The sequence below is a fragment of the Polypterus senegalus genome, unplaced genomic scaffold (genome assembly GCF_016835505.1).
Source record: "Polypterus senegalus isolate Bchr_013 unplaced genomic scaffold, ASM1683550v1 scaffold_3512, whole genome shotgun sequence".
Lineage (NCBI taxonomy): Eukaryota > Metazoa > Chordata > Cladistia > Polypteriformes > Polypteridae > Polypterus > Polypterus senegalus.
Genome location: NW_024380760.1, coordinates 1 through 25,104, shown reverse-complemented (window position 1 = coordinate 25,104; position 25,104 = coordinate 1). Strand labels below are relative to the sequence as shown.

The 25,104-nt window shown below is 40.4% G+C and overlaps 1 protein-coding gene across 2 annotated transcripts; it reads left to right on the top strand.

The window, feature by feature from the left end:
• Positions 1-303: 303 nt before the first annotated feature.
• Positions 304-16,199, top strand: LOC120520350 (interferon-induced protein 44-like). Of its 2 annotated transcripts, XM_039742783.1 has the most exons (5): positions 304-447; positions 4,659-4,830; positions 9,130-9,175; positions 11,231-11,306; positions 15,048-16,199. In XM_039742783.1, exons 3-5 carry the CDS (start codon positions 9,151-9,153, stop codon positions 15,256-15,258), a joined length of 312 nt encoding a protein of 103 aa, XP_039598717.1. In that variant the 5' UTR covers positions 304-447; positions 4,659-4,830; positions 9,130-9,150; the 3' UTR covers positions 15,259-16,199. The 2 variants fall into 2 exon arrangements, with proteins under 2 accessions (XP_039598717.1, XP_039598716.1); XM_039742782.1 differs by lacking the exon at positions 4,659-4,830.
• Positions 16,200-25,104: the final 8,905 nt, after the last annotated feature.

Genomic DNA, 25,104 nt, shown 5'->3' with positions numbered 1-25,104 from the left:
GCAAGGGAACACAACAAAAGGTAGTGTGGAAGACGGTGTAACAACAGAACTCTGCAAAAGACATTCCAATTTGGCAACCTGCTCTTCCTGATGTCGAAGGCCTTGTTTTTCTCAAAGTAGAATGGAATGTATCAGAACAAGAAAATACTGTACCATGTCAGTAAGAATCTGGAATATCTGCAGTTTTCTGTAAAACGACACTTAAAAATCAGGGCGCGGCCTGAGGCCATAGACTTCTGTGCCATTTTACTTTTGCTGCTGAACCTGATTTATAGGCTGAGGTATTTCTGACAATTGGTTCTCCTTTGTTTTTTTGTGCCAATTACATTCTTTGCTCTGATTGCATTGCCACATTAAAGCCCGTCATTGGGTGAGTGACAGTGCCAGAGAGGTCGATGTGGATGACACAGAGTGTTTCTCTGCTTGGGACGACTTAGAACGATATCGGTGAGTAAAGACTTGGCTTGCTTGGCTAAGAATGGATTGAGTGTATCGGGCATTTAATTTCTTTCGTAGGCCTTTTTAGCTGGCTAGTAACTTATGCATTTATTAATTATGAATGAATGCCTGTTACATTTATTGCTTCTTTAACCAGCTTTAATCTACAGTTGTCACACCTCTTAAGCAACAACAGCATAAGGGTGTCAGATCACTTAATATGACTACAGTTTATTATTAGTATTCAAAGATTAATCTTACTGTAACTTATGAATTAGTTAGAAGTTATTGTAATGTTTAAGTTAGCATTGGCTTAATGTTCTTTGTAAAGCTTTAGGTTATGTACCCTTGGAAACAACACAACTGTGGCTAATAGTCACTTTTTAGATTTAACCTGAGTAGATAAGTGCTGTTTGACTAGCATGTGCTTTATAATAAAACTTCAGGGGCTAAGTGGTGTTCGAAGTATGTGTTACATTAGAACATTAGAAAAATTGTCAATTTCAGCTTTTTATCTCCAAATTTAAAGCCAGGATCATCCCAAGTCTGTGTAAGGCATCTGCTGGACCTCTACCCTAATTTTCAGTCTGGCAGCGTGCTCTCCTGTCTTCCCCCCCAAATCCTTTAAACTGCCTTCGAATTTCTGCTTTTTGGATGAAGTTTCCAATTGCATATTCAGTATTTTCTCAATTAGTATTCAATTTTCTTCATATATTTCTTCCCCCAGACCACTGTTCTCTTACCTGGACTTCTATCCAGCAGAGGTCATTCTGTTTGGTACCTTCTCTTCTAAGTGCTGGAAATCTCCTGACTCACCTTCTGTAAACTTCTGAATATCCTCTTTTTCTAATCTAAACTTACCTGAATTTCAGTGGCACAGATCAATGGATCATCTGGCTACAATTTTGAACAGAATCACACTTGGTTTGGAGCTGGTTGGTGGGTGTCCACACGTTGCCTCTAATCTTAGTCCTTAATTTTCTTATTCCGCTCTCTCCTGTGGGACTTCTTGTGCCTGTCAAGCCTCTTTCGCCGATTTATACTGGGATCAATCCATTTTAATTCTTTCTGCTTCCCTTTTTACAGGGCAGTGTAGGGAGGATGATGTTGTTCATTACTGAACATAAAAAAAAAAAATTCTAATCACAAAAAAAAATGTTTTTATGAGAACAGGTCATTCAGCCCAGCATGCTCATCTATCATGTTTACCTTGTTGTTCAAAAAATCACCTAGTCAAGATATAAAGGTCCCTAAAATCCTACTGTTTTCTATACTTCTACATAATTATTTCCACGTGTCTGTGAAGGAAAATCTTCTAACATTTGTGTTACATTTGGTCTCAACAAGTTTCCAACTGTTTCCTCTATTCTTGTTGAACTCATTCTCTTCATAATTTTAATCGCCTCTTATTTTCCATTTGCTAAAATGGAAAAAGGTTCCACTTCCATTTCTCCTCGTAGGTCAGATCTCCAGAAACATACTAGTTATCCTCCAGTGGATTTTCTCTAGTGCTGTTATATCCTTTTTGCAATATGATGGCCAAAAATGAACACAGCACTCCAGGTGAGGTCACACTAGTGTGTCATATAACGTATGAATAATCTATTTGGACTCCAACAACATTTTTTTATATAGCACATTTTCATACAAAAATATTTAGCTCAAAGTGCTTTACAAAATGAAGAACAGAAAAATAGAAGACACAATAAAAATAAACACTGTGTGCCTATTTTATTGTCTGTACCGTAAGCTCAGACAGTGAGCTACAATTCGCCTTTTCATTGTGACTTTGATATGTGACTTCTTTTTTATTTCCGGACTGTGCGATTTTGTGAACGTGAGCTTTCTAGTTTCTCCGACACACTATGTCACTCGATAAACTTCCTTTTGTTGAATATACCACAGTTTAATTTAAATAAAATAGTACGTTTTTTCTTTGCCTCCACTTGGTATTTGCTGAAATTCTTCTATTTTCCCTTGTACTTTTCCCATTGTCTTTTCACAGAAGGCTGAACTTAAGGGCTATTTACATTGATTTGCATATTCAAAGAGGCGTAATTCTGGGAGGAGTTGGGGGACAGAAGGTGCGGTATGAAAGCTACTTTTCACGCTGACCGGGATTTATGGAGTGGAAGAACGTGGAAGTTGGAGTACGCAGATTCCTGCATCTGGATTTTTCTGTGCGTAAGCACATTTCAGCTTTTGTGCTGTTGTAGTGCAAATTCTACACACGCCATATGCATGAGACCCCAGGTGCTCTTAACAGTATAACCTGACACAATCAAACTGTATAAAATTAAAATTACTATAAAGAAACATAAATAAACGACACGGTAAAACCGATCATATCTACAGTAGGAAATATATTTGATAAGAGAAATGTATTTGAAAAAGAGTCTTATTAAAAATGCTTATATAGAAAATGAAGGTGATGGAAGATGAGTCTTTTCACACCTGAGTGCAGAGCTGCTTCAGTTTGGTGTTCAGTCCACAAAGGTCCTCCTCAGTTTCTTTGGGGTCTTCTCCTTCTTTGCTCAGCATGCACCTCAAACTTAAAGGCCTCAATTCAGATGGAGTTAACAAGGATTAGGAGGATAATCAGGAAGTGTTTGCCATTCTCATGCTGTTTTTTTCGATTCAGATCCTAATTATCCCAGGTTTCATTAACTACAAAAAAGTATTTTTTTTTTATTTAAGATTCTAAAGGAATGATCTAAAAGATTCAGGGTTCAAGTCAGGACAGATGTACAATTTAAGATCAGTCTACAGCAGTCATTAAAATATACACAGAGTCAGTTTAACGTGAGTTTAAAAGATTTAGGAGACTCCACTTAAGTGAAAGTCAAAAGGCGCAGCTTTTCTAATTGCTGGCTGTTTACTCAGGTGTTCTTATTGCCGGCAGGTTAATCAATTTTAGCTCACTCAGTTCACATTTTTACTATTGTTTGTAGTCCAAGTTCAATCTACTGTAAGTTTAATTTGTATGCCATACATATCAATGTAGCCCTCAGGGTTAATGTTCGCAGTGCACCATCTAGTGGAATGTATTTGAATAAAATGCATTGTAGTTGTCATTCCAACAGATGGCACCTCACAAACATTTGTAGTAATAAATTGCATAACTAAAACTGTTTGTGATTTACTCAGATGGACACAGACACTTGACCTTTATTAAGTTGGATAAGCAGACTTCTGTCTGTCGGACGTATTCAGCATTAACATTTGCAGTCCAGTGTGTTCTTTGGGTTGCTCTGTCTCAGTTACATGCCATTTGGTACAAGATTCATCAAAGCAGTGCTAATGTTTGTGATACACCATCTGTTTGAATGGAAGAGACATAGTAACCAGATGGACACACAGATACACCGACACACAGACACTTGTCCTGGTATTAAGGTGGATGAGCTCATTTATGTCCCAGTGACATTTCCTGTCCATTGGACGTATTCAGCGTTGGCATTTATAGTGGATTGTGTCCTTTAGTTCATTATGTCTGCATTACATGAAGTTTGACATGTCATGCTATTTGTTTCTAACAGCTTGACAAATCTCTTGAATGTGCCAGCACAACTTTGTCCAAAGCACATCTGTGTAGAAAGGTGCATCAGTGAAATGTAAATGGCGAACATGTAATACTTTTCTGATAACTTGCTTGCTGTGCATTTACTAGGGTGTACATAATAAGTACAGTTTGACACTCAATTACCAGCGCAGTTGTTTCTATTTATAAGTGTGTGGATGTCCATTCACTGTATGTTATTAATATTCCTCTACTGCAGGGGCCATCAACTCGGCTCCAGTCCTGGAGGTCCGCAGTGGCTGTAGGTTTTCGCTTTATCCAAATTCTTCATGAGAACCTTTTATTTACTACTAAACCACAGTGCTTTTGGGGGCTTTTAGTTAACTCATTTGATACGATTCAAAATCCTTAACTGCTCAATTTTAGTTTTAATCAGCTGTATTTAGGTTTTAATCCTTTCTATCAGTGCTGCATAAATGGACTACAAATCCCAGCAGGTTTGGGAGCACTTTGCCTTTGGACAGATTTAGGTGTTGCCAGGGGATTGCTGAGACTTTAGAAGTGACCAGAAGAAGCTGGCAGCTTTGTGATCATTTAGGTCTACTTGTTTCAATGCTTCATCCTCAGTCAGATCACAAATACAACTTCCCTGGATTACAGTTTTTCTAGATTTACCTTCTTGTCCTGCTTGTTTTTGCAGTTTCATGTTGGTTGGTTAAGTCTTCATCTGGGGACCACTAGCTCCCAATCACTTCAAGTCTTCACATAACAAATGGAACTCGGTAGGACAAAATGTTCCTAACAATTAGAAGGCTGTTAACTTGATTATCATCGCTCATCTCTGTGGAACTGGAGTGTCTGTGGACGGCATTGTGAGTGTTTACCGTTTACCCTTTTGTGCTTAGTGTTTTGTTGGGTTTGATTTGTTCAGCGCTAGTTGTGTCATTATCACTGTTGGGGAAATTGGGTGGGATTTGTGTGCGTGTTGTTTGTTCATTTTTTTTAAACTTAATTACTTGCTATTGATTTTCTGGACATTCATTTTAAGTGTCTCTGTCTGTGAGTGTATAAGCCGGGTCCAGACTGGGGGTGTTCCTGGGGTCCCAAAATAAAATTTGCAAATCACCATTTAACAGCGGTGTAAACCCGAGTGTCCATTTCAATCTCAGTACATGAAGTGTCTGCGTTAGCAAAAGGTTTTGAAATAAATGAGGGAGAAAGAAAGGACCAAAAAGTACAAATCTGTCCCACACAACAAAACATATTAATGATGTCCTCAGAAAATGAAAAATCTACAATTTGATAAAGATTTGTATTGGGAGAATTAAGGCACCAGCAACCTATAAAACTAAACAGAATTGATTTGCTAGGTCTGCCTTCTAATTAGAAAACTGGTTGGAATGAAAATCCCCAGGACTGGAGTTGAGGACCTGCTCGACTGTATTGCTATGTACCTTCTGCTTACATTTTCCAAAGTACAACGTGAATAATGAAGGATGTTTACTAATTTAGATTCATTCAGAAGTAACTAAATTGTACTTTTACTTGAGTAGTTTGTCATGTACTTTCACTTAGTAAATATTTGCTCGTCATGTACTTTTACTTAGTAAATATTTACCTAAGTATTAAACATTCAACTATAATTGTTCAGTACTATCAGTAACCCCTGATATCTGAGGTGTCTCAAACCTGCCACAGTCTTGTGTTCAGTTATAATGGTGAATAAATAAATGCGACCCAAACTAACACTCAGCTCTTACAATGGCCCACAGATCCCTCTTGTATGTTGTCAGTTTCTGTACAAACACAGTCAAGTTCTGGCTGGCACAGGCCACTGCTTTCTCTGTGCCATCCTCTGCCAGCATTGTCCCAATAGTTAGAAAGCAATTCCACAGCACAGAGGAGATGTAGATGTTTAAAATCAGCCATTACAATTTCTGGCTCATTCAATGCAGGCAGTCATATGATGCTGATGTTTGTCCTGAAGGGATTTTCCAGACATAGCTCTGTGTCTTTCTCTTCTCTTCTTTGTCACTGCCTCCTCCACTCCTCCATGAAAGCCTTGTCCTCCTTTTCCCAACTCTGGATCCCCAAGCAGTGGCAGACAGCTCCTTATAAGCACTTTGGGTATTCTGAAGCCGTAGTTTGGAAATACTTCCTGGTGAGGTGAGAAGCTGACAAAGTAGGGGTCCTCAGTCTCCGTGGCATTCCCCAGTGGCACCCACAGAACCTGAAAATGGTGTAAGCGACATAAGCTTTGTAAAGGTCCTGATAGCTGGTCTTTGGAAGGACTGTTGGTTTCTTCTGCGACTGGATCTGCTGCTTCCTTCATCAATTGTTCTAAGTCTTCTGCAGGCATCTTCATCTCAGTGTCTGCCAGTACACATCACCGGCCTTACACAGAATGCTAAGTCCATTCCTCCATCTCTTTCATGATCTCGTCACTTTGCATGTAGACAGATTCACGTTCTTTTGAAGGGCTGTGTTTTCAAATATCGTTTTGTTTGAAGGCTGCAATATTCACTCACCACTTCTCAAGCTTTGGAGATTCACCACAAATAAAACAGAAAAATACTATTAATAGTTTACTGAAGTGCAATTCCGTGGCACACATCTTGTAAAAATTTAACAGCCATGATAAACAAGAATTCTTTTAACATATGCAACTTCATTTTAATAGGTATAATGACTTTGAAATGTGGATCTAAGGTTGGTTCTCTGCAGTTACAGGATAAGAATTTTCAAAAATGGTTGAAGTGGTTGAGAGCAAGAATAAGAAGTGGTGCAGCAGTTGGGATGTTTATAATGATTTATATGTTAGCATTTTGTTTCTATTTTCTAATTCTCTGCTACAATTTTATAATGTCAGGAGTACAACGAATGTCCATATGTTTCTCCAAAATCCTGTACATATGGGCTGCCTCTTCAATTCAATTCAGTTTATTTTTGTAGAGTGCTATTCTTGGAGCTGGTCGTCTGTGACGGTTCCTCAGGTAAAATGCAAGTAGAGATGTTACAAATTATTAAATACAGAATTAGTACACTTAAAGACACAGATTTGTTAAAACATACAGAAAACAAAATAAAAACTTATCAACATAAATGAAAACCAGCAACACCTGTCCATTAATTAATTTTTGAACTACGGCCAGTTGATAAAAGATGAGAGGAAAACAAAAACTCAGTCAGCAGCATCAATGGGGAAAGTAAATCAGTCAGTCGTAAGAGAGAAAGTCAGAGTCAGACACAGTGACAGTCCTGGAGACCTCAGCTGACTGACCGCCCACTCCCTGCTGGTCATTTTATAGTCACGTCTGTGATGGTTGTCCAGTTTGATGAGAGAATCTTTCCATTCAATGATTCCAAGGCTCCCACTATCTTAGATGACTTTTCTATGGGCAGGAGAGCAGTGGCACCAAGTGGACATCAAGATAATGAGAAGAGCAACACAATAGAGGAGAGTTATTAATGGTTTATACACAGTTTATTGCTTCTAATTTTGTACAAATGACTAACAAGCATAACTGCAGTCTGCACAGTTAATCAGCAGCTCTACTCAGGGTATCCTAAACTGAAGCTGTGAGTCCTTAGACTGGGAATGGAGGGGCATCTCTTATATTAGCAAGCAGATCATTCCACAGCTTCAGGGTCTGGTAACAAAATGCTCAAACTTCTATTGTTATTTCATAAATTGTTGGAATCTTTAGCAGGCCAACATCTTGAGATCTCAACATGCGCTCTGATTTGTTAGTAGTGACAGGTTCAGATAAGTAAGCAGGGCCTAGTCCATTTAAGGCTTTATAAGTTTAAAGGAGGATTTTGAAATTAGACCTAAACTTAACCAGGAGTCAGTGAAAGGATTTGAGAACTGGAGTTATGGGTTTGTACTTTCTGGTTCTTCTAATAATTCTTGTGGCAGCATTTTGAATGAGCTGAAAGCTGCCTGTAGCACAATTTGAGCAGCCAGTGAGCTTCACATTGCAGTAGTCAGCCTTACTAGAAAATAAGGCATAAAGTCATTTCTCAGTATCCTCAATAATTAGGAAATGTTATAATTGTTTGACATTTTAAGATGAAAAAAACATGATTTAAATAGTTTTTATCAGTTTTATTTAAAGGACATGCTATTGTTCAGTAATTGAGTTAAAAAGTGACAGAATCTTGCTATGGTCTCATCATTCCCCCAGTAAATAGCATTGGTGTTTTCTTCTGTATTCAGAGTCAAGTTGTTCTCATACATCCACTCCTTTAGCTCACTGAGAGAACTAATGAAGGACAACATCAGGGAAATGTCACTTGGTTTAGATGAAAGGTATAACTGAGTGTCTTCTTCCAAACAGAGAAAATGAATGTGACGTTTTCTAATGAGAGTTCCCAATGGAAGCACATAAAGTCAAACAGTTAAGATCCCAGTACTGATCCCTGTGAGACACCATATTTAACTACGGAGTGTAATGATGGAGTCCTGAAAGCACATTTCTATACGATATTCAAATTGAGCTCATAAAGAATAACTAAGTCAGATGAGGACATCACCCTGCTATTAGTTCATGAGTTTCACCTCCTTCATCTTCATTCTCACCCATTATCTCTGAAATACCAAGAACATATACTTTTAGTCAACATGCTTCCCCATATTGTAATCATTGAAGACCCCGCATTTTTTTTTAATAATTCAACTGGTTGTCTTTTTTCCCCTTTTGATAAAATGTTTCCACTCTGGCAGTTTTTCAAATCAGTACTATTTAGTGCTCACTGACCTCTAGTGGCCCTGAGAGTATTGCAGGGTAGGCAGGTTTTTATGCATAGTATAAGAAATAAAACAGACACGCATTGCAGGCCAAATGAAAAGCCTGGGCAGCTTGTTTGGACAGCGCTGGTCTACACAGACAGTGAGCAGACATTGGTTTGAACCTGCAGCTCCGCAGCTATGAGGAGGAAGAAACATCCATTTTGTACTGAAACCAAGAGAAGCATGCTGTTTAAAATGACATGAAACAATTTATTTTGGAGGATTCACATTTTTACTTACCATTGCACATGTATGTTAATTTTCCCTTCAAGCCGAGTGATGTGGTAAGTCATAAGGTGTGTGATTCTGAGGAGATTACATGCCATTACCTATCGCCATGTTCCTCGCTTCATTGCATTTCTCTTCTTTCTAATTCCAGCTGTGAAGTACATTGACAGACATGGGATCTAGCGATTCCCAACCAGGTAAGGCCCGCCACTCCAGCCTCCTTTCTTTTATACTTGTTAAGTATTGTTTGTGTCACCAGCAGTCAGATTACAACTCTTGTGATACATTCTCTATATATAATCTTCATTTGGATCTTGATCTTTGTTTTTCCGTTAATGAATTAGAAGAAGAAGCACTAGATGGCAGTAGAGAGACAGCTAAAACATAGGCACTGCATTACGAATCTCGTCCAGGCTTATACTACTGAAGACTGCAGTACTCCAGTCACACCTCAAGACACAGACATTCAAACTAAACAAATTGTTGTGCTTTAAATTAACTAAAGAGATCTTCATTTATATCTTGATCTTTGTTTGTCCGCGAATTCCACACATGCGTAGACCACCTTCCAGTTTAGTACGTTGTTGTTACTCACGGATGTCAACAATGTACCGGAATAACGAAAGGGGTGGTGGACAATGTTACGCTGGTTAGAGAATGAGGCCTGGTTAGAGAATGAGATTGCCGAAGATAAAAGGTATGTGCCTATGTACCTAACGAAAGACAGTGGGTAAAATGAATGACAACGTAACAGCATGTTCCGGAAATTATTATTGTTACGTTGTAGCCGGCGAGTGCTGCGCGTCTCACAGTTGTACCGTGGCTTGTTCACATGTCAGTGAAGTGATCCCTATTTGTGTCCCCCTTTTATAACCATTGCTCTATGTATATTGCCTTACTCTTTGGATTGCCACAAAGCAACTTGCGAGATTGGAGAAGGTTGAGAAGACATCGGAGAGCAAACGATAGCGTCGTGAAAACGAAACGGACTGTGAATGGACAGAAGCAGAAATGCTCCTACACCACCACATAATTACCATTCAAACAGAGATTCCGAGTAGGCCGTTCCTATCGAGTCAATGTCCAAGGGTTTTCTTTTGTAATTTTGTTCCCCTTATAAAAAATCATAATGCTGTGCGACGAAGGGCCCAGTTCACGACTGGCAGCCGCATTTAAACAGAGAGCCCTTCACAGACAACTTTAACACGTGCAACATAGTTGGGCGCACATGGCTAGTAAGAAATAATTAATCATTTATGTAATTAACAAAATGGAAAATAATTATGGAGTCACAAAAGTACCATCTGTTTCCTATCCACCTTTGTTTCACATCTTGAAATGTGTGTTGTCAGCAAAAGAAATTCTGTATCTTCAATTATGTGAATAAGGTAAGGGAAGGAAACCTTGATACTTTTATAATTACAGGGTTAATTCATGGTTTCAATAAGAATTATGTTCACATTGATTTAGTAAATACAAAAAAAAAACAGTTTCCAGAGTTGTACTGCTGCTCAACATAAAACCGCTTCAGTATTTACTTGTTAAACAAAAACAACACATTTCAATCACTTGGCATCATAAAATAACAAATGAAATAGAAAGTAAATTTTGAGGAATTTGCAGTTTAAAATATATAATAATTTTCACATATTCCTGTGGTTTATTTATGCAAACATTTGAAAGCAACAAGCGTAGTGTCAGCTTATTATAAAACAGTACGTATCAGGAGTCAGCACAGATTCCTGGTGTCTTATATGATCAGCTCCCATGTCCCAATGGACTTTATATGATTTTATTTTTAAGCCTTGTGTTTCTTCCCACCTGGCATTGTATTTCTACTGTCAGCAGGAGAGACGCGAAGGGGTGTTGTGACACGAGCCGTTTACTCATTGAACACTGTTCTCAGGCCGTTTTAACCCTTCCACCCAGCTTGGTTATTATAACCACAAGTGTCCCTGATGCTGCAGTTCATTATATAGAAACACACAGACGTCATCTCTTACCCAAGTGAAATGCCTGGACTGATTTGAGGAGTGTGGAGATCAGAAGAAGCCTGTGTGTGTATTACACAAATGTCACCCTGCTGCCACCATGAGGGCATGTGCCCATTTGACCACAAGCTCTGACATTGCAGGTGGTCACTGTTCCAAAAACCTGATTGTGATTTGGGGAGACTGGCATGTGGCTGTCTTGTTAAGTTGTGAATGTCATGAATGCCAAAATTAACAGCTAAAACTTTGTTTAATTTGAAGAGTACCGACCACCACCACCTCCACCACCACCACCTTTGGTTGAAAAACCATGGAGGGAGCAGGAATTTAACACAAGGTGAGTATCTGCCTGTACATTTTGCCCCTTTGTTATTCCTTTTACCCAGCTTTTGATGATCTGTCTGTCTCTTATACAGTACCTTTCATTATCTATCTAATAATTTGACATGGGCCGCGCTTTGAGATTCAGAGATGCTTACTGCTGCCACCAGGATTTTTAACTCACACTGGTATCTTTATTTTCGACTAATTTGCCTAATGTTATTGACATGCTTCCCAAGTATTGTGAGTTCTTTTTGATTTCTTTTTATTAATCAGAAGGCAATTAAGCAGCCATCACAAATAATACAGAAGACAGTGGAAAGTCAGCTAAACTGGGGACATTTTCACCGTCTTGTTTGTGCCTTTAATAAGAGATTGACGTCAAAATGGAGAGAGATATTTTCACCATTGCTAAAACATTTTGTTGTTTTTTTGCCATAAAAGTAAAATATTGGCTAAAATTAGTTCTGATGCACAGATTGACTAGAGGTACAATGAGCTCAATGTTTAATTTAAAAGGCAGTTCCAGAAATCCTGACTAAGAAATTAGCTGAGCCAAAAGCCGGTAACCTCTATCCCCCAGTAGATGGCTGGCCAGCCTGAATATGAAATACCATTTGTTTCAAAAATGAAATAAATAAAATAGCAATTATGAGGTAATTAATCGTGTGAAAAAGTCAATATATATATATGACTCAATAAATTGTAAAAAAAAAAAAAACTCATTAAATTATGGAATATTTAATGTCATCATTTTGTTTCAACAATATAAGTTACTTTACATTTAAATATTGAAGGTTTTATTTAAAAGTAGCCTTATTTAACAGGGGGACATTTCCAAATGACACATTTTTCAAATGGCTCTTTCAATGCCAGTGATATTTATTTCAGTTTGCCTCTTTTCATGATGGTTTTGCCATTTTTGTCAATCAATGGGTGAACTTTTACCTGTTGCTTAATCCTTTGCTGTTAAATGCTTGTACTTTTTCCTGATTGTAGGCTGCATGGCTGCCAAAGATCTTTAGTGCTACTTTACAACTGGCAAAGACGTGGAGGCAGTCAAGAGTTGAGTAGTTAGGAAACAATCCTTTAACACATAATGCCTTTTTGAAATTAATTGATAAAATACTGCTCATTGATTTTTACTGCACCACACAGCCTCTACACCCAGTCACTATTCAGGAAATGGATGAGCAGGTGGTGCACTGCTGTAAGAATTTGGGGGTCCACATCATTGATAAGCTGGACTGGTCTCATAAAACTGAGGAAATAGAGAAGAAAGGGCAAAGTAGACTCTTTTTTAAGGTGTCTGCACTTCTGAAATGGGGGTAGCAAGGTCCTTTATACTTGTATGTTCTTCATCTTTATGATAACCAGTGTGGTGGCCTGGGGCCTCATGTATAAAAACGGTCTTATGTACGCCTGTTTCCACACTCACATTGTGATGTATAAAAACTAAACTTGGTGTAAAGCCACACATATTCTCACGCCAGCTCATTCCATGGCATATAAAAGTTATCTGCTGGGTTTTGCAAACTGGTGGCACTCAGCGTCAAAGCATTGCTTCTGTTCCTGTGTGGTTTCCCTTTCTTTTTTAGATTCACATCCCTGACACGACTTTATGAAATACACTGAAAATAACCGCATATTGTTTATTAATTTAAGGCATCTGATTGCTATCAACCTGTAACAATAGAATGGTCCACCGAATGGCTTTAGCTGCTTTAGCATTGTTACTGGCAGTGCACCACTCAGAGTATTTTAATCCCTTGTATCTGAGTGTGGAATCACAGCTGTACAGCAGCTGATTGGAAAGCAGTGTGACGAGTTCCATCGAGAGTGCAGAGGATTATTGAGATACAGCATCTATTCCTAGAGAACATGCTGCCTCAACCATGAGCACAGTCTATTTGAACCTCTCCCACTCGGCAAATGCTTCAGAGTCTTTGTTGTAGTGAGTTCATGGTTCAGAAACAGTTTAATCCCAAGAACTATAAACTCGCTCAATCGGTCCATCAAGTGTTCAGAAGCCATTAAGATGGCTAACAGAATGTCAGGATATATAGCACGATGTGTGGAGTACTAATTGAAGGAGGTTATGCTCAACCTTTATAACACACTGGTGAGGCCACATCTTGAGTAATGTGTGCAGTTTTGGTCACCAGGCTACAAAAAGGACAAAGCAGCACAAGAAAATATCCAAAGTAGAACAACTAGGCTGGTTCAGGGCTACAGGGGATGAATTATGAGGAAAGATTAAAAGAGCTGAGCCTTCACAGTTTAAGCAAAAGAAGATTAAGATGTAACATGATTGAAGTGTTTAAAATTATGAAAGGAGTGAGTCCAGTGGATCGAGACTGTGACTTTAAAATGAGTTCATCAAGAATTGATGGAAGTTGGAAACTTGTTAGGGGTGAATTTCGCACAAACATTAATAAGTTTTTCTTTACACAAAGAGCGATTGACACTTGGAATAAGCTACCAAGTAGTGTGGTAGACAGTAAGACGTTAGGGATTTTCAAAACTCGACTTGATGTTTTTTTGGAAGAAATAAGTGGATAGGACTGGCAGGCTTTGTTGGGCTGAATGGCCTGTTCTCGTCTAGAGTGTTCTAATGTTCTAGCTGTAACATCATGAATGTAATCGATTCTGTGTCCTGTCAGTGAAAAAGAAAGTCCATTTAAGAAGCACTTACTGATTAACACACATAGAGCACATAGAGGAACACATAGAGTACAAATCATTTAATGTGCTACTTTAGTTATGATGGGATCTGAGAAAATCTAGTAAATTAAATATTGATTTTAAGATTAAGTTTGCAACATTCTACTTTAATGACAAAATAAACTTCAAGATTAAAGTGGACATTTTGACCTTTTTTTCATTTTGTCCCTTTTTTATTCTTTTCTCTGTACCCTAATATACTTCTGTCTGACACTTAGACGGTGGGCTATGACTCGCATAATTTCGGCAACTTTGATATCTGACCAATTCTTTTTTATTTTGGACACTGTATGATTTTATTAACTTGAACTTTCAAGTTTATCTGCTATGCTGTATCACTCGATCAATTTCCTTTTGCTGTTTATACCACTGCTTAAGTCAACAAATAGTACATTTTTCTTGCCTCCACTTCGCATTCTCTGAAATTCTTTTTTTCATGTGCCTTTGCCATTGTCTTTTAATCAAACAAAGAATGGAAGGTGATGTTTATATTGATTTGTATATTAAGATATGTAAATTTATGGGAGGAGTCGGGGTGGGGCTGCAGGCGCGTGCTCAAGCGTTACATTTCATGCTGACCGGGATTTATGGAGTGGAAGTGCGTGGAGTTGGCTTCCTTTTCTCACCCCATGGCATTGCCTCCTCTTCTTTTTCTTCAGCCAGACATCACTTTTGTCTGTCAGCATGTCACATCACACTGTCTTGTGCTCTTTGTGTGAGTCTGAAGACACCGAGTGTCTGAAGGTATACTGTAAGTGCTAAAGGATTGCTAAATGGCATTGAAATTTTTATTTTGTAAATAACTGACTGGCTGAAAGAAGAATGGGAGTGCAGAATGGCTGGCTCTGGCCTGTGAGTCCTAATGTGGCAAACATGCCACCACATGCTATATGTAATGGGGACTGTACAGTTTCTATCAACATGAGTGCGTATCTTTGAAATTAAAGCATTTTATCCTGAAGTGAGAATCCCTCAAGTTTACCTCTGAATTCCAAACCACTTTCTCTACTTTATATTACATTGTCACATACAGCATAAAGAAGGAACTTCTAGAAGAAATCCGAAACTACAAGAGTTTGATAGTGTCAGTGGAACAGCCCAGAATCCTCCTGGTTGGGCAGATTGGAGCTGGTAAAAGCAGCTTCTTCAATTCGGTGAACAGCGTCTTTAGAGGTCATGTGATTATGCAGGCCACATCTGGGTATGGAGACACCAGTGTAAGCAAAAAGGTAAGTGAGGGTTAGAAAGAAGAGCTGTGCTGTACAGACTCTTTAAACCTTTCAGTGTCTCCACCTTATTTATTTAATGCTGTGGGTCACTGCTGGTCACAGCGCCAGAACAGGCCTCAGTATGGCCTTCAAGTCATACAGGGTGTGGAGATTATGGAACATAGGACTTGCAAGATGCAATGAGCTATGCTTGTTTGTGCTCTGCTGAAAAAGATCAGTAGATCTAAAGCAGTGGATGCCCTCAGCCTACCACTCTGTCAATATTCCTATCAACAAAGCAGAATTCAAACTTTAGTGGCACCTCTTATTTGTGACGTTGTAGCTGCTCTGTTCCCCAAGAAGCACTCCTCTCATGAATTCCTGCTGCTCACTTTTCATTTCATTTCAATTTTCCACCATGGACCACAGGGACAACAGTTTTAACGGTGAGACGCAGATGTCCCTTTCCCCAGCCACACTTGCCAACTCATACTGTGGGATCCCAAGGTGTTCCCAGGCCATCTGGGAGATATAATTCTCCCAGCTTGCCCCTGCATCCTATCCAGGGTTTTCTCCCTGCTGGTCATGCCTATAAAATCTCTGCAGGGAAATATATGTTTCAGAAGTCCAAACCTCCTCAGTTGACTCTTCTCGATGTGGAGGGTCAGTGGCTCTACTCCGTGCCTCTCCCAGAAGTCTATGCTTCTTATCCTATCTCTAAGGAACAGCTCGGTCATCCTGAGGGTAAAGGTCATTTCAACTGCTTGAACAGCTGTTGTTCTGTTAGTTGTTACCCAAAGCTCATGACCATAGGTGAGGGTAAGGACGTTGATCAACAGATAAATGGAGAGCTTTGCCTTCTGATTTATCTCCTTCTTCCACACTACAGATTGGTATAGAGACCATATAACTACACTTGCTGCCTCAATCCATCTGTCGATCGCACCATCCCTTTTCCCCTCATTTGTATTCAAGACCCCAAGATACTTAAACTCATGCACTTGAGGCAGTAACTCACGACCTACTCTTACAGGACAGTCCACCTTTTTCTTACTGAGGACCATGGTTTCAGGAATGGAGGTGCTGATCCTCATCCCTACTATGTTACACTATGTTACACCAAAAGGTTGGTTGGGGTCAGGGTAAGCCAGGACCGGCGCGCTGATGAGGGCAGCTTTTAGTTGTTGGAAAGCGGCTGCGCAATCCTCCGTCCACCCAAACTGTTGGCCCTTACTCGTCAGCCGGTGCAAGGGGCTGGCAATGGTTGCAAAGTTTTTTACAAACCTCCTGTAGTACGAGGCTAAACCCAGGAAGCTCCGCAGTTCGGTGATGTTGGCTGGTGGGGGCCAGTTGCTCACGGCAGCCACCTTCGCTGGGTCGGTAGCCATCCCACTCTCGCTAACTACGTGTCCTAGAAACTGGGTCTGTCGGGCGAGAAGGTTACACTTTGCGGGGTTCAACCGCAACCCGGCGCTACGAATGGCGGTCAGGACCTCCCTTAAATTGTGCACAGCCTGGTCAAAGTCTCTGGCATGGATCAACAGATCATCCAAATAGACCACACAGCGGGTTCGGGGAATGTCTTTTAGGACCCGCTCCATTAGTCTTTCAAAGGTGGCCGGTGTTACAAAGTCCAAACGGCATTACCTTAAACTGCCACAGCCCTTGTCCGATGGTGAATGCAGCTTTGGGTCGGTCCTCTGATGCCAGTTCTACTTGCCAATACCCACTGCGCAAGTCCAAGGTGCTGAACCAACAGGATCCAGCCACATAATCCAATGCATCATCGATGCGTGGCAGTGGGTATGAGTCTTTGCGAGTGACTGCATTTAATCTACGAAAGTCCACACAAGGGCGCCAACCCCCTGTTTTCTTCCGCACCATGACCATGGGTGCGGCCCAGGGACTGTCCGAAGGCTCAATAATGTCGTTAGCTACCATCTCGCAAATCAATTCTTCGGCAGCTTACTTCGAAGAGGCAATCGGTGGGGCAGCAAACGAATGGGAGTGGCCAGTGTCAATGTGGTGTTTTACTAAAGAGGTTCTGGTGCAGTCCTCCTCTCGAGCCTGAAAATGTCCACAAAGTCTTTCAATAGGTGCTGAAGTTGCTGTGGCGTGCTCAGATGTTCACCACTTCGACGGCCCAATTCCTCTACAGCGGCAACTGTCTCAGCTGATGAGGGGTCGTGTGATGAAAGCAATTTGGAAATATTTGTCTGAGCTGCAATGCTCTCCTGGGGGTTCTCTTGAATCCCTGCAACTTCAAACAATCGGTTGGGAGCTGGTGAGCAGTGGTGTCCAGGTGAATCCACGCTGGCAGTCCTTCCAGGGCGGTTCCAGCCCGACGGGCGGCACAGTCTCATTACCAAGGCAAAGGGCGGCCCTTGACACATCAACACGTGCTCTCCCACTGGGCCAACAAGTCAACCCAATAATGCACTTGTCTTTAATGTCCAGTAAGCCAGAATTGTGGCTGGTCTGGCTCGTCCCTACCACCACAGATACCAGTTTCTTTCCGGGCATTACTGTCCGTTCACCCGTAACAGTGCGCAGTTCGCTATTGGTGGGGGTCCAGTCCTTTGGAAGAGGACCAGCGGTTTCGGGCAACACTCCTTTTTGTAGCAAACAAATAGTGGACCCCGTGTCCACTAAAGCACTGCATGGCCGCCCGTCAATAGTCTAGGTACAGTCCAGTGGAAAACCCACAGCGCGCCCACTTTAGGGCAGTCATTATGTGGAGGGTGCTGAAAAAGCGGAGGAGGGTCCTCACGGCCTCACCCGAGTCGTTTCCGGGCGTGATGTTTATGCGAGGCAAAGGACTTGGAGCAGGGCAGTCCCTGGCAAAGTGCCCTGGTTCTCCGCGCCGAAACAGCGGTCTACTCGTTGGACCGGCCGACTGGTAACTTGGGGTATCGTTGCGTAGCTGAAGGTTCATTCTGGCGTGCCTAGAAGATGCGTAACACTGTCCGGGGAATACTGGCACCATCAGGCCAGTTTGCCTCTTTCTCGCACAGTTCCGCTGATCAGGCGCTCTAACGTAACGCTGTTCTCTAAGATGGCACGCTCTAATTCTTCAAGATTCTGTTCCATGACGGCATCTTCTAAACAGCCTGGGATCCCACTTCTGACACCAATGTAGCGACCCGTGGTTGAGTCTTAAAGTTTTCAGAGCCAAACTCAATGCATGCACTTCTCCAAAGCTGTCGGCTAGCGGACAGCCAGCGTTATGCAACGCAGCTATACCCAGCTCTTTAGAAGTGGCGAGCACTCGTGTCCCATACAATCGCATGGCTCTCTGATGTCTCGGCAATAATTGCTAGATGAAATCTTAGCAATACACAACTCTGTCCTGTTGTATCTCTTTATAGAGCAGATAGTCAGAAAACAAAGCTCTATCTCATTTGCAAAGCCATTGCCAAGGTCATTAGACGAAGCCATCTTTCTCATTGATGGTAACTATTTACAATTTAATAACCCCGGACGGCAACAACCCAAACCCACCCCACCAGTTGAACACAAGCACATACAACAAATTACAACAGGAAAAACAATTTGATTGCCTTGCTAATTTAACACAACAGTAAACTTTACATAAATTACCACAATGCATCATGCCACCAAGCTGGCTGCGGGTCACTACAATATGTTTGAGAATGTGCTTTAGGAATAAATTTCATTGTTCTCACCGCGGTGACGAACATATCCAGTTCAAGATGGAAAAGGAGGAAAGAAACTGCCATTCATCCTGTGTGACACTATGGGCATGGAAAGTACAGGCGATGAGAATGGGATCCATATAGATGACATCATCAGTGTCATTAAGGACATGTCCCAGACACATATGAGGTGAGACTCACCTGTCATTTTACTGATGTCAGTGTAAACACATGAGATAAAACTTATTGATTCTAAAGCATTAATTGGTAAAATAAATCATCATGCCAAGGTGTTCTGCTTAAAGTGTAGTTGGTCACCACAGGCCGGTATCACAGATGATCTGTCTGTACAGCTCTTTAACATTTTCACAGCACATACAGTATTCAGCATGGTGTTGGCAGTGGTGGGTGAGGAAGATAATGAGATTGAATGAAGACATAATGGCATCTGGACTGGAGAAAGCATTAAAATGGAGCTTTACAGTGCTGCTCAAGCCCCCACTGTCCACTTCTTCTCCCTTTTTCTTAAAATTCCATTTAGTACTATGACCACAAGTAGGAATAGAAATGACCCATTCACAAAATATGTAGGCACCTGTCTCTTGATGGCAGGAATCAAAATGAGGCATCTTCAAAGGGGACGTTAATCACTATTCTTGTAGACCCCACATGTAAGCTGCATATTTTTCAGCTTACTACTCCATTCCAACCTGTGGGTAGAAATAATATAGGAGCAGTGGTATGAAACACCCTCGATGATGCTGGCTGTGTTAAAAAATATTTGTATTACATGCAGGCCCACAATGACCTTGATTTTCTCAACCCCCTTTAATATTCATCTCATATATAGATTGCATCTGTATAGAATTTAGCCAGGTTGCATTTACACCAACCATTAAAATGTCTCTTCAGCACAATGTAGAACCACTACTAAGCTGTAGTTGGACTAGAAAAAGTAAAGACCCAACAGAAAAAAATGTGAAAATAATGTGACACACCACACTGCCAGAAAGAACTTTAGTGTTTTAGCATAATGACAAAGATGTCACAATATCTTGAAGATAGATATTTGTGAAAGGCACTATATAATAGATATGACTTCATTCACTTTACATCTGTATAGTGCCTCACTTTAGTTGCCAAGTTAGACATTTTCTGTCCTTTTTTTTGTAAATTTCTTTTTTCTTTTCAGTCTGGCACTTATGGATGATAACTTGTGTCCTCGGTGTGTGTTGTACTATAAAGAATTGGTAAAAGCAAGCGGGTGGGCTCCCATGAAGAACTATAGATGTGTGTGAATGAGGGCAATGTGAGTTATCTCTTTTTTAAACTGATCATGTCTCTCCAGTTCAATCCCAAGGCACCAATAAACAGGAATGACAAGCGCCACCAGGTGGAGCCCCGCCTACCTGATAAAGGTGCACGCATTACGTCTACGTAGTTGAAGCAGACAAAATCTGCCTTATGGATCAAAAATCTGTTGAAGAAGTTTAAGTTATTCAGAACTGAAGTGAACAAATATGGGTAAGTAATTGCAGCCTGGCAGAGGATGATGGAACATTAATAAGATATTTTGTATCATCCCTGATGGAGGATCGTAGGAATCATGAGAAAGAGTTGGTCCTTTCATGGGGTTGGCTGGCCCCAGCACTGTTTTAGCCGTTGAATGGCCAAATGGGGAGGCAGCTTGATGGTTGAGGTCTCCAGGACTCTGAACAAATCCAAATCCTATTATGTGATATCATCTACTATTTAAATTCTGCTCTATACTTCTAAAATTTTATTTTTTATGCTGTATTGAGGATTTGTTCGGTTCTGTATGTTGTATTGTATTGACCCCCTTTTCTTTTGACACCCACTGCATGCCCAACCTACCTGGCAAGGGGTCTCTCTTTGAACTGCCTTTCCTGAGGTTTCTTCCATTTTTTCCCTACAAGGTTTTTTTGGGAGTTTTTCTTTGTCTTCTTCGAGAGTCAAGGCTGGGGGGCTGTCAAGAGGCAGGGCCTGTTAAAACCCATTGCATGTGTGATTTTGGGCTATAGAAAAATAAATGTATTGTATTGTATTGTATTGTATATTTTGACAACTTTTTTATTTTTCCACATAACCAATGTCTTACTGGTTTTGGCATGATGGCTGATGGCATCTGCTTTTATCTGACTTAAAAATAACTGGTTATCAATAACCATAATCCTGTATGAAACGGATATTAGGTTTGACAATGTCAGGTCTGTTGTGAGGTTCTGCAGAACAAACAGTATGGCAACTACTGAAGAAATACCAAAGATGTAATAGTCTTATGAAGCAATAAAGAATAATCTGGTAAAATATAACAATTTATTAGTATTCGATTGAGTTAAGTCTTTCCGAGACCCATCCTTCTGTTAACAGAGGAATATAACAAACTTGAGAAGGAATTGAATTTCTCACAGACTGTTTTTTCTTATTTTGCAGAGATTCCTCTGCTTGTATTTAGTCACCAAGATAGGCGAAGCCTGCCCTGAAGTTAAAAAGGACCTGACTAAAGTGTACAGGAGCCACTTACCTTTATGAGAAGGTGAGTCAAAGGACTGACGCTGAGTCATGATTGATATCTAGTAAGTGAGAAGGTGAGGGTCAGACTGCTTTTATTATTTGTGCTAGTATTGTAGAACAGTTAGTGCAGACTATAGCTGAAGATCTGAGTGGCGAAGTTGGTGAGTTGTTCATTAACATATTTTGTGATTTTGAGTTTGTAAAATTAGTGTGGGTCAGGTGGCTTTGTGCATATCGGCTTATTTTACAATATAAACTTTGAAGTAAACTTAGTAAAGTCAAATTAGATTTTTGGAGGATTTGTTTTCCAACATGTATTACTTGAACAATGAATTCAGTGAGCGTTTCCGATTTCAGTTCACCGAACAGGACTTTGTGCTGTTTATGTCACCATACTCTTACACGTTGAGAATGCTGAGAATATCAAATGGAGTTGATTGAACTGCAGTCAGATTCTATTCTGATGGCAAAATACAACGAAGTTGGTGTGCCAGGCTTGTATGCTTACCTGCCACCCTCGTATGTGCAGATCCGTAAGTTGGCATCGAGAGTACTGTCTATGTTCAGAAGCACTTAACTTTATGACAATTGTTTTCGTTAATGAAAGCTACCAAAACCCCACATCGCTCAAGACTTACTGTCGAGCACCTCTCATCCCTCATAAAAGTTGCAGCTGCACAATTTCAAGCCTGATATTGACAAACTGGTTACTAACAAGAGATGCCAAAAGAAATAAATCTCACACTGTAAGACTCCTATATAAGCAATGAATATAATATAATAATATACTGTAATATAATAATATAAGGACCGAGCTAAGAGGCTAAGACTCTAATTATGCGCTGTTGATCGGAGAGTGTATGGAAATAAATTGCCTTTATTTAAACTTTAAGTTTTCAGTATTGGAAAGAAAGCTACAGTAACTTTGTATAATAGTATAATAGTATTTGTTACAGTGCGCCCGCTGCGACTATGGTGGTTGAAGTGGCCACCAATGGTAGTGAGTTTGACATGCCTGCTTTAGACCATTCAGAGACAAAGGAGAGTTGGTGCTGAAGATTTGTTTGGCCCACCTGTTTCTTGTCAGTCAAAGGGGCTCATATAACGGTTCAACCACAGCCTTGCCGTACCATATGCATGTGTTTTCTTTCAATCTCCAAATGTGTCCTTACTCAGTGGTAAGTGACAAACAAAAATTGAAGATGGGCTCCCTGTCTGCTCCTGAATTAGATTTGTCCAGATCATCCTGAATTAGTGTCATTGTCACAGGGATCATCAAGTCTCTCACCAGCTGTGCCTGTCTTCTGTATCTCAACAGTGCATGAAAGCAGTTATGGCCCTAAAACCATACACGTTTGTGGTCCTTTGTACTCACTTTTTCATTTCAGACCAATTCTCTTCTTTCCAGTCAAAACAGGCATCCAGGTTGATCAAATTATCAAATTTGATAACTTACAAGGCAAAGTTTGGTTTTGTTCATTCAGTATTTACACATTGTGTCTCCATGACTAAGTCACTTAACCAACTGGTGCTGTTGAAATGTTAGTGGTGAGATCATTGTAAAGTTTGCACACATCCATCTTAGTTAGGTAAGTTTTAAACACTTAAATGAAAATAATCCAACCAGAAAACTAAGCCAGGTCTCACTTGAATTTTCTCTAGTTCACTCTTTTTCTGTTTTGCTTCCAGGTGATTGAAGTTGAACATATGCTGGGAGCTCCATCTCCTCCATCTCCCGATTAAGAACTACTCAACAGAGCGGAGCTCAACCTTCATATGGACGTTTTGATCCTGAAGGCCCTGCAGCAGATGCTAAGAGCTGCTGATGCCTACTTAGATAATATGAATCAACAAGACCCTCATTCAGTGAAGCAGTTCCTGAGGTTTTTATTTTGCCGTTGTTCAAAAACTTAATTCCATTAAAAAATAATAAAAAAAAATTTACAACTTCTTAAACCATTACAGGGTTGGTTAATAGGAACTCCAGTCCACATGCATACTGGTTTACACCAATTAATCCAAGGATGTAGGATGATCTGGAGAAAATCCACAGAGACTTGGAGAAGTTATGTAAAGTCCACCCAGGTCTTTACAGTCAAGAGGAGAAACACTAATCAATACACTAAAGTGCCAGCCGTTTCGATCAAGTGAAGTTGTAATGTAGAGATGTAGAGAATTATTTGATGTTAGTTTTCTAAATATTTGACACGTTTATTGCCTTACTTTGTTATCTTTTCCATTTCACATTGTTTAACATAGACATGTGGTATTATGCTTATCTTGTGATCTTCGAATTAACTACTAAAGCATCTTGTATTAGCGCTCATTGTGGAACATACTGTTTTAAATAAATGTTGCCTTAAACTGATATTTCTATAGTCTGCATGTTTTTCCAGTTTCTGAATGGCTTTATTCACAGTTTTCTTATGCTTCACAATGATTTTCAGTTTGTGTTAGTTAACTACCGACTCTAAACTGGCTCACTGTGATTGAGTGGACCCAGTGGAGGACTGGCATCCTGTCCAGGGTTCATTCCATGAAAGACTCCACTCCCTCTCTAATAAGTTGGTTATGAAACACCTGGCTGGAATGTGAATTTCATTTGTCAAACTCAGTCTTGGTGCCCCTGGTGCTATTAACTTTCATTTCTTCTAGATGAACCATTTTCCTAACTTTGAACCTCACATAATTAAGTTTTTTTTTCTTCTCATTTCTGCTTTTAATATCCATCCATCCATCCATTTTCTAACCCGCTGAATCCGAATAGTGTCATGGGGGCTGCTGGAGCCAATCCCAGCCAACACAGGGCACAAGGCAGGAAACAATCCCGGGCAGGGTGCCAACCCACGCAGGACACACACAAACACACCCACACACCAAGCACACACTAGGGCCAATTTAGAATCGCCAATCCACCTAACCTGCATGTCTTTGGATTGTGGGAGGAAACCGAGTGCCCGGAGGAAACCCACGCAGACACGGGGAGAACATGCAAACTCCATGAGGGAGGACCGGGAAGCGAACCGGGTCTCCTAACTGCGAGGCAGCAGCCCTACCACTGCGCCACCGTGCGCCTGCTTTTAATATATATATATTTATTTTAGTAAATATCTGTGAATTTTGCTCACAAAAAATGTATATTCTTGAACTTATCTATGTATATAAAATGCTAACAGTTGTGCTCACTATTACTGGACATAGAACTGGGGCTTGATCTTGGTATTAATTGAAAGCTTATGGCATGATACACACTGATGTAGCACAACATGAGGCTGGCAGGGATAAAGTCATTCAGAAGCTTGGCACACCCAAATGTTTCTATGTGACCTGTGTAGGTCCAATTGGGATTCTACAGGACTTTCCATCGATCGTCAATGGATCAAAATACTTTAATCTCTAAACTTATGAATTAAAAGACAACTTATGGAACTGTTTCCAGGCCTCTCCACTTTGCCACTGGTTGCTAGTGGCACCCTTCATGAAGTTATCAGGGTTTGCATCTTTCCTGCATAAGGACATGGCAGTTGAAAAGGAGAGCAGTGACATCTAATGAACATGAGGCAAATTGCAGAGGATGTTACATAATAGGAGAGAAGAATGCAACCCCAGACTCCGCTGTTGCAACCTGCTGATACTCGTGAAAATGGCTAGGCAACTTCTTGAGTATCGGCTCATCTTTCTTATAAAATGG

Excerpts from the sequence above, each read along its gene's own strand:
- LOC120520350 (XM_039742782.1), top strand. The coding sequence starts at position 9,151 with ATGGGATCTAGCGATTCCCAACCAG. Across the intron at positions 9,176-11,230 it reads ATCTAGCGATTCCCAACCAG|AGTACCGACCACCACCACCT; the intron begins GTAAGGCCCGCC and ends TTTAATTTGAAG. Across the intron at positions 11,307-15,047 it reads GAGCAGGAATTTAACACAAG|CATAAAGAAGGAACTTCTAG; the intron begins GTGAGTATCTGC and ends TGTCACATACAG.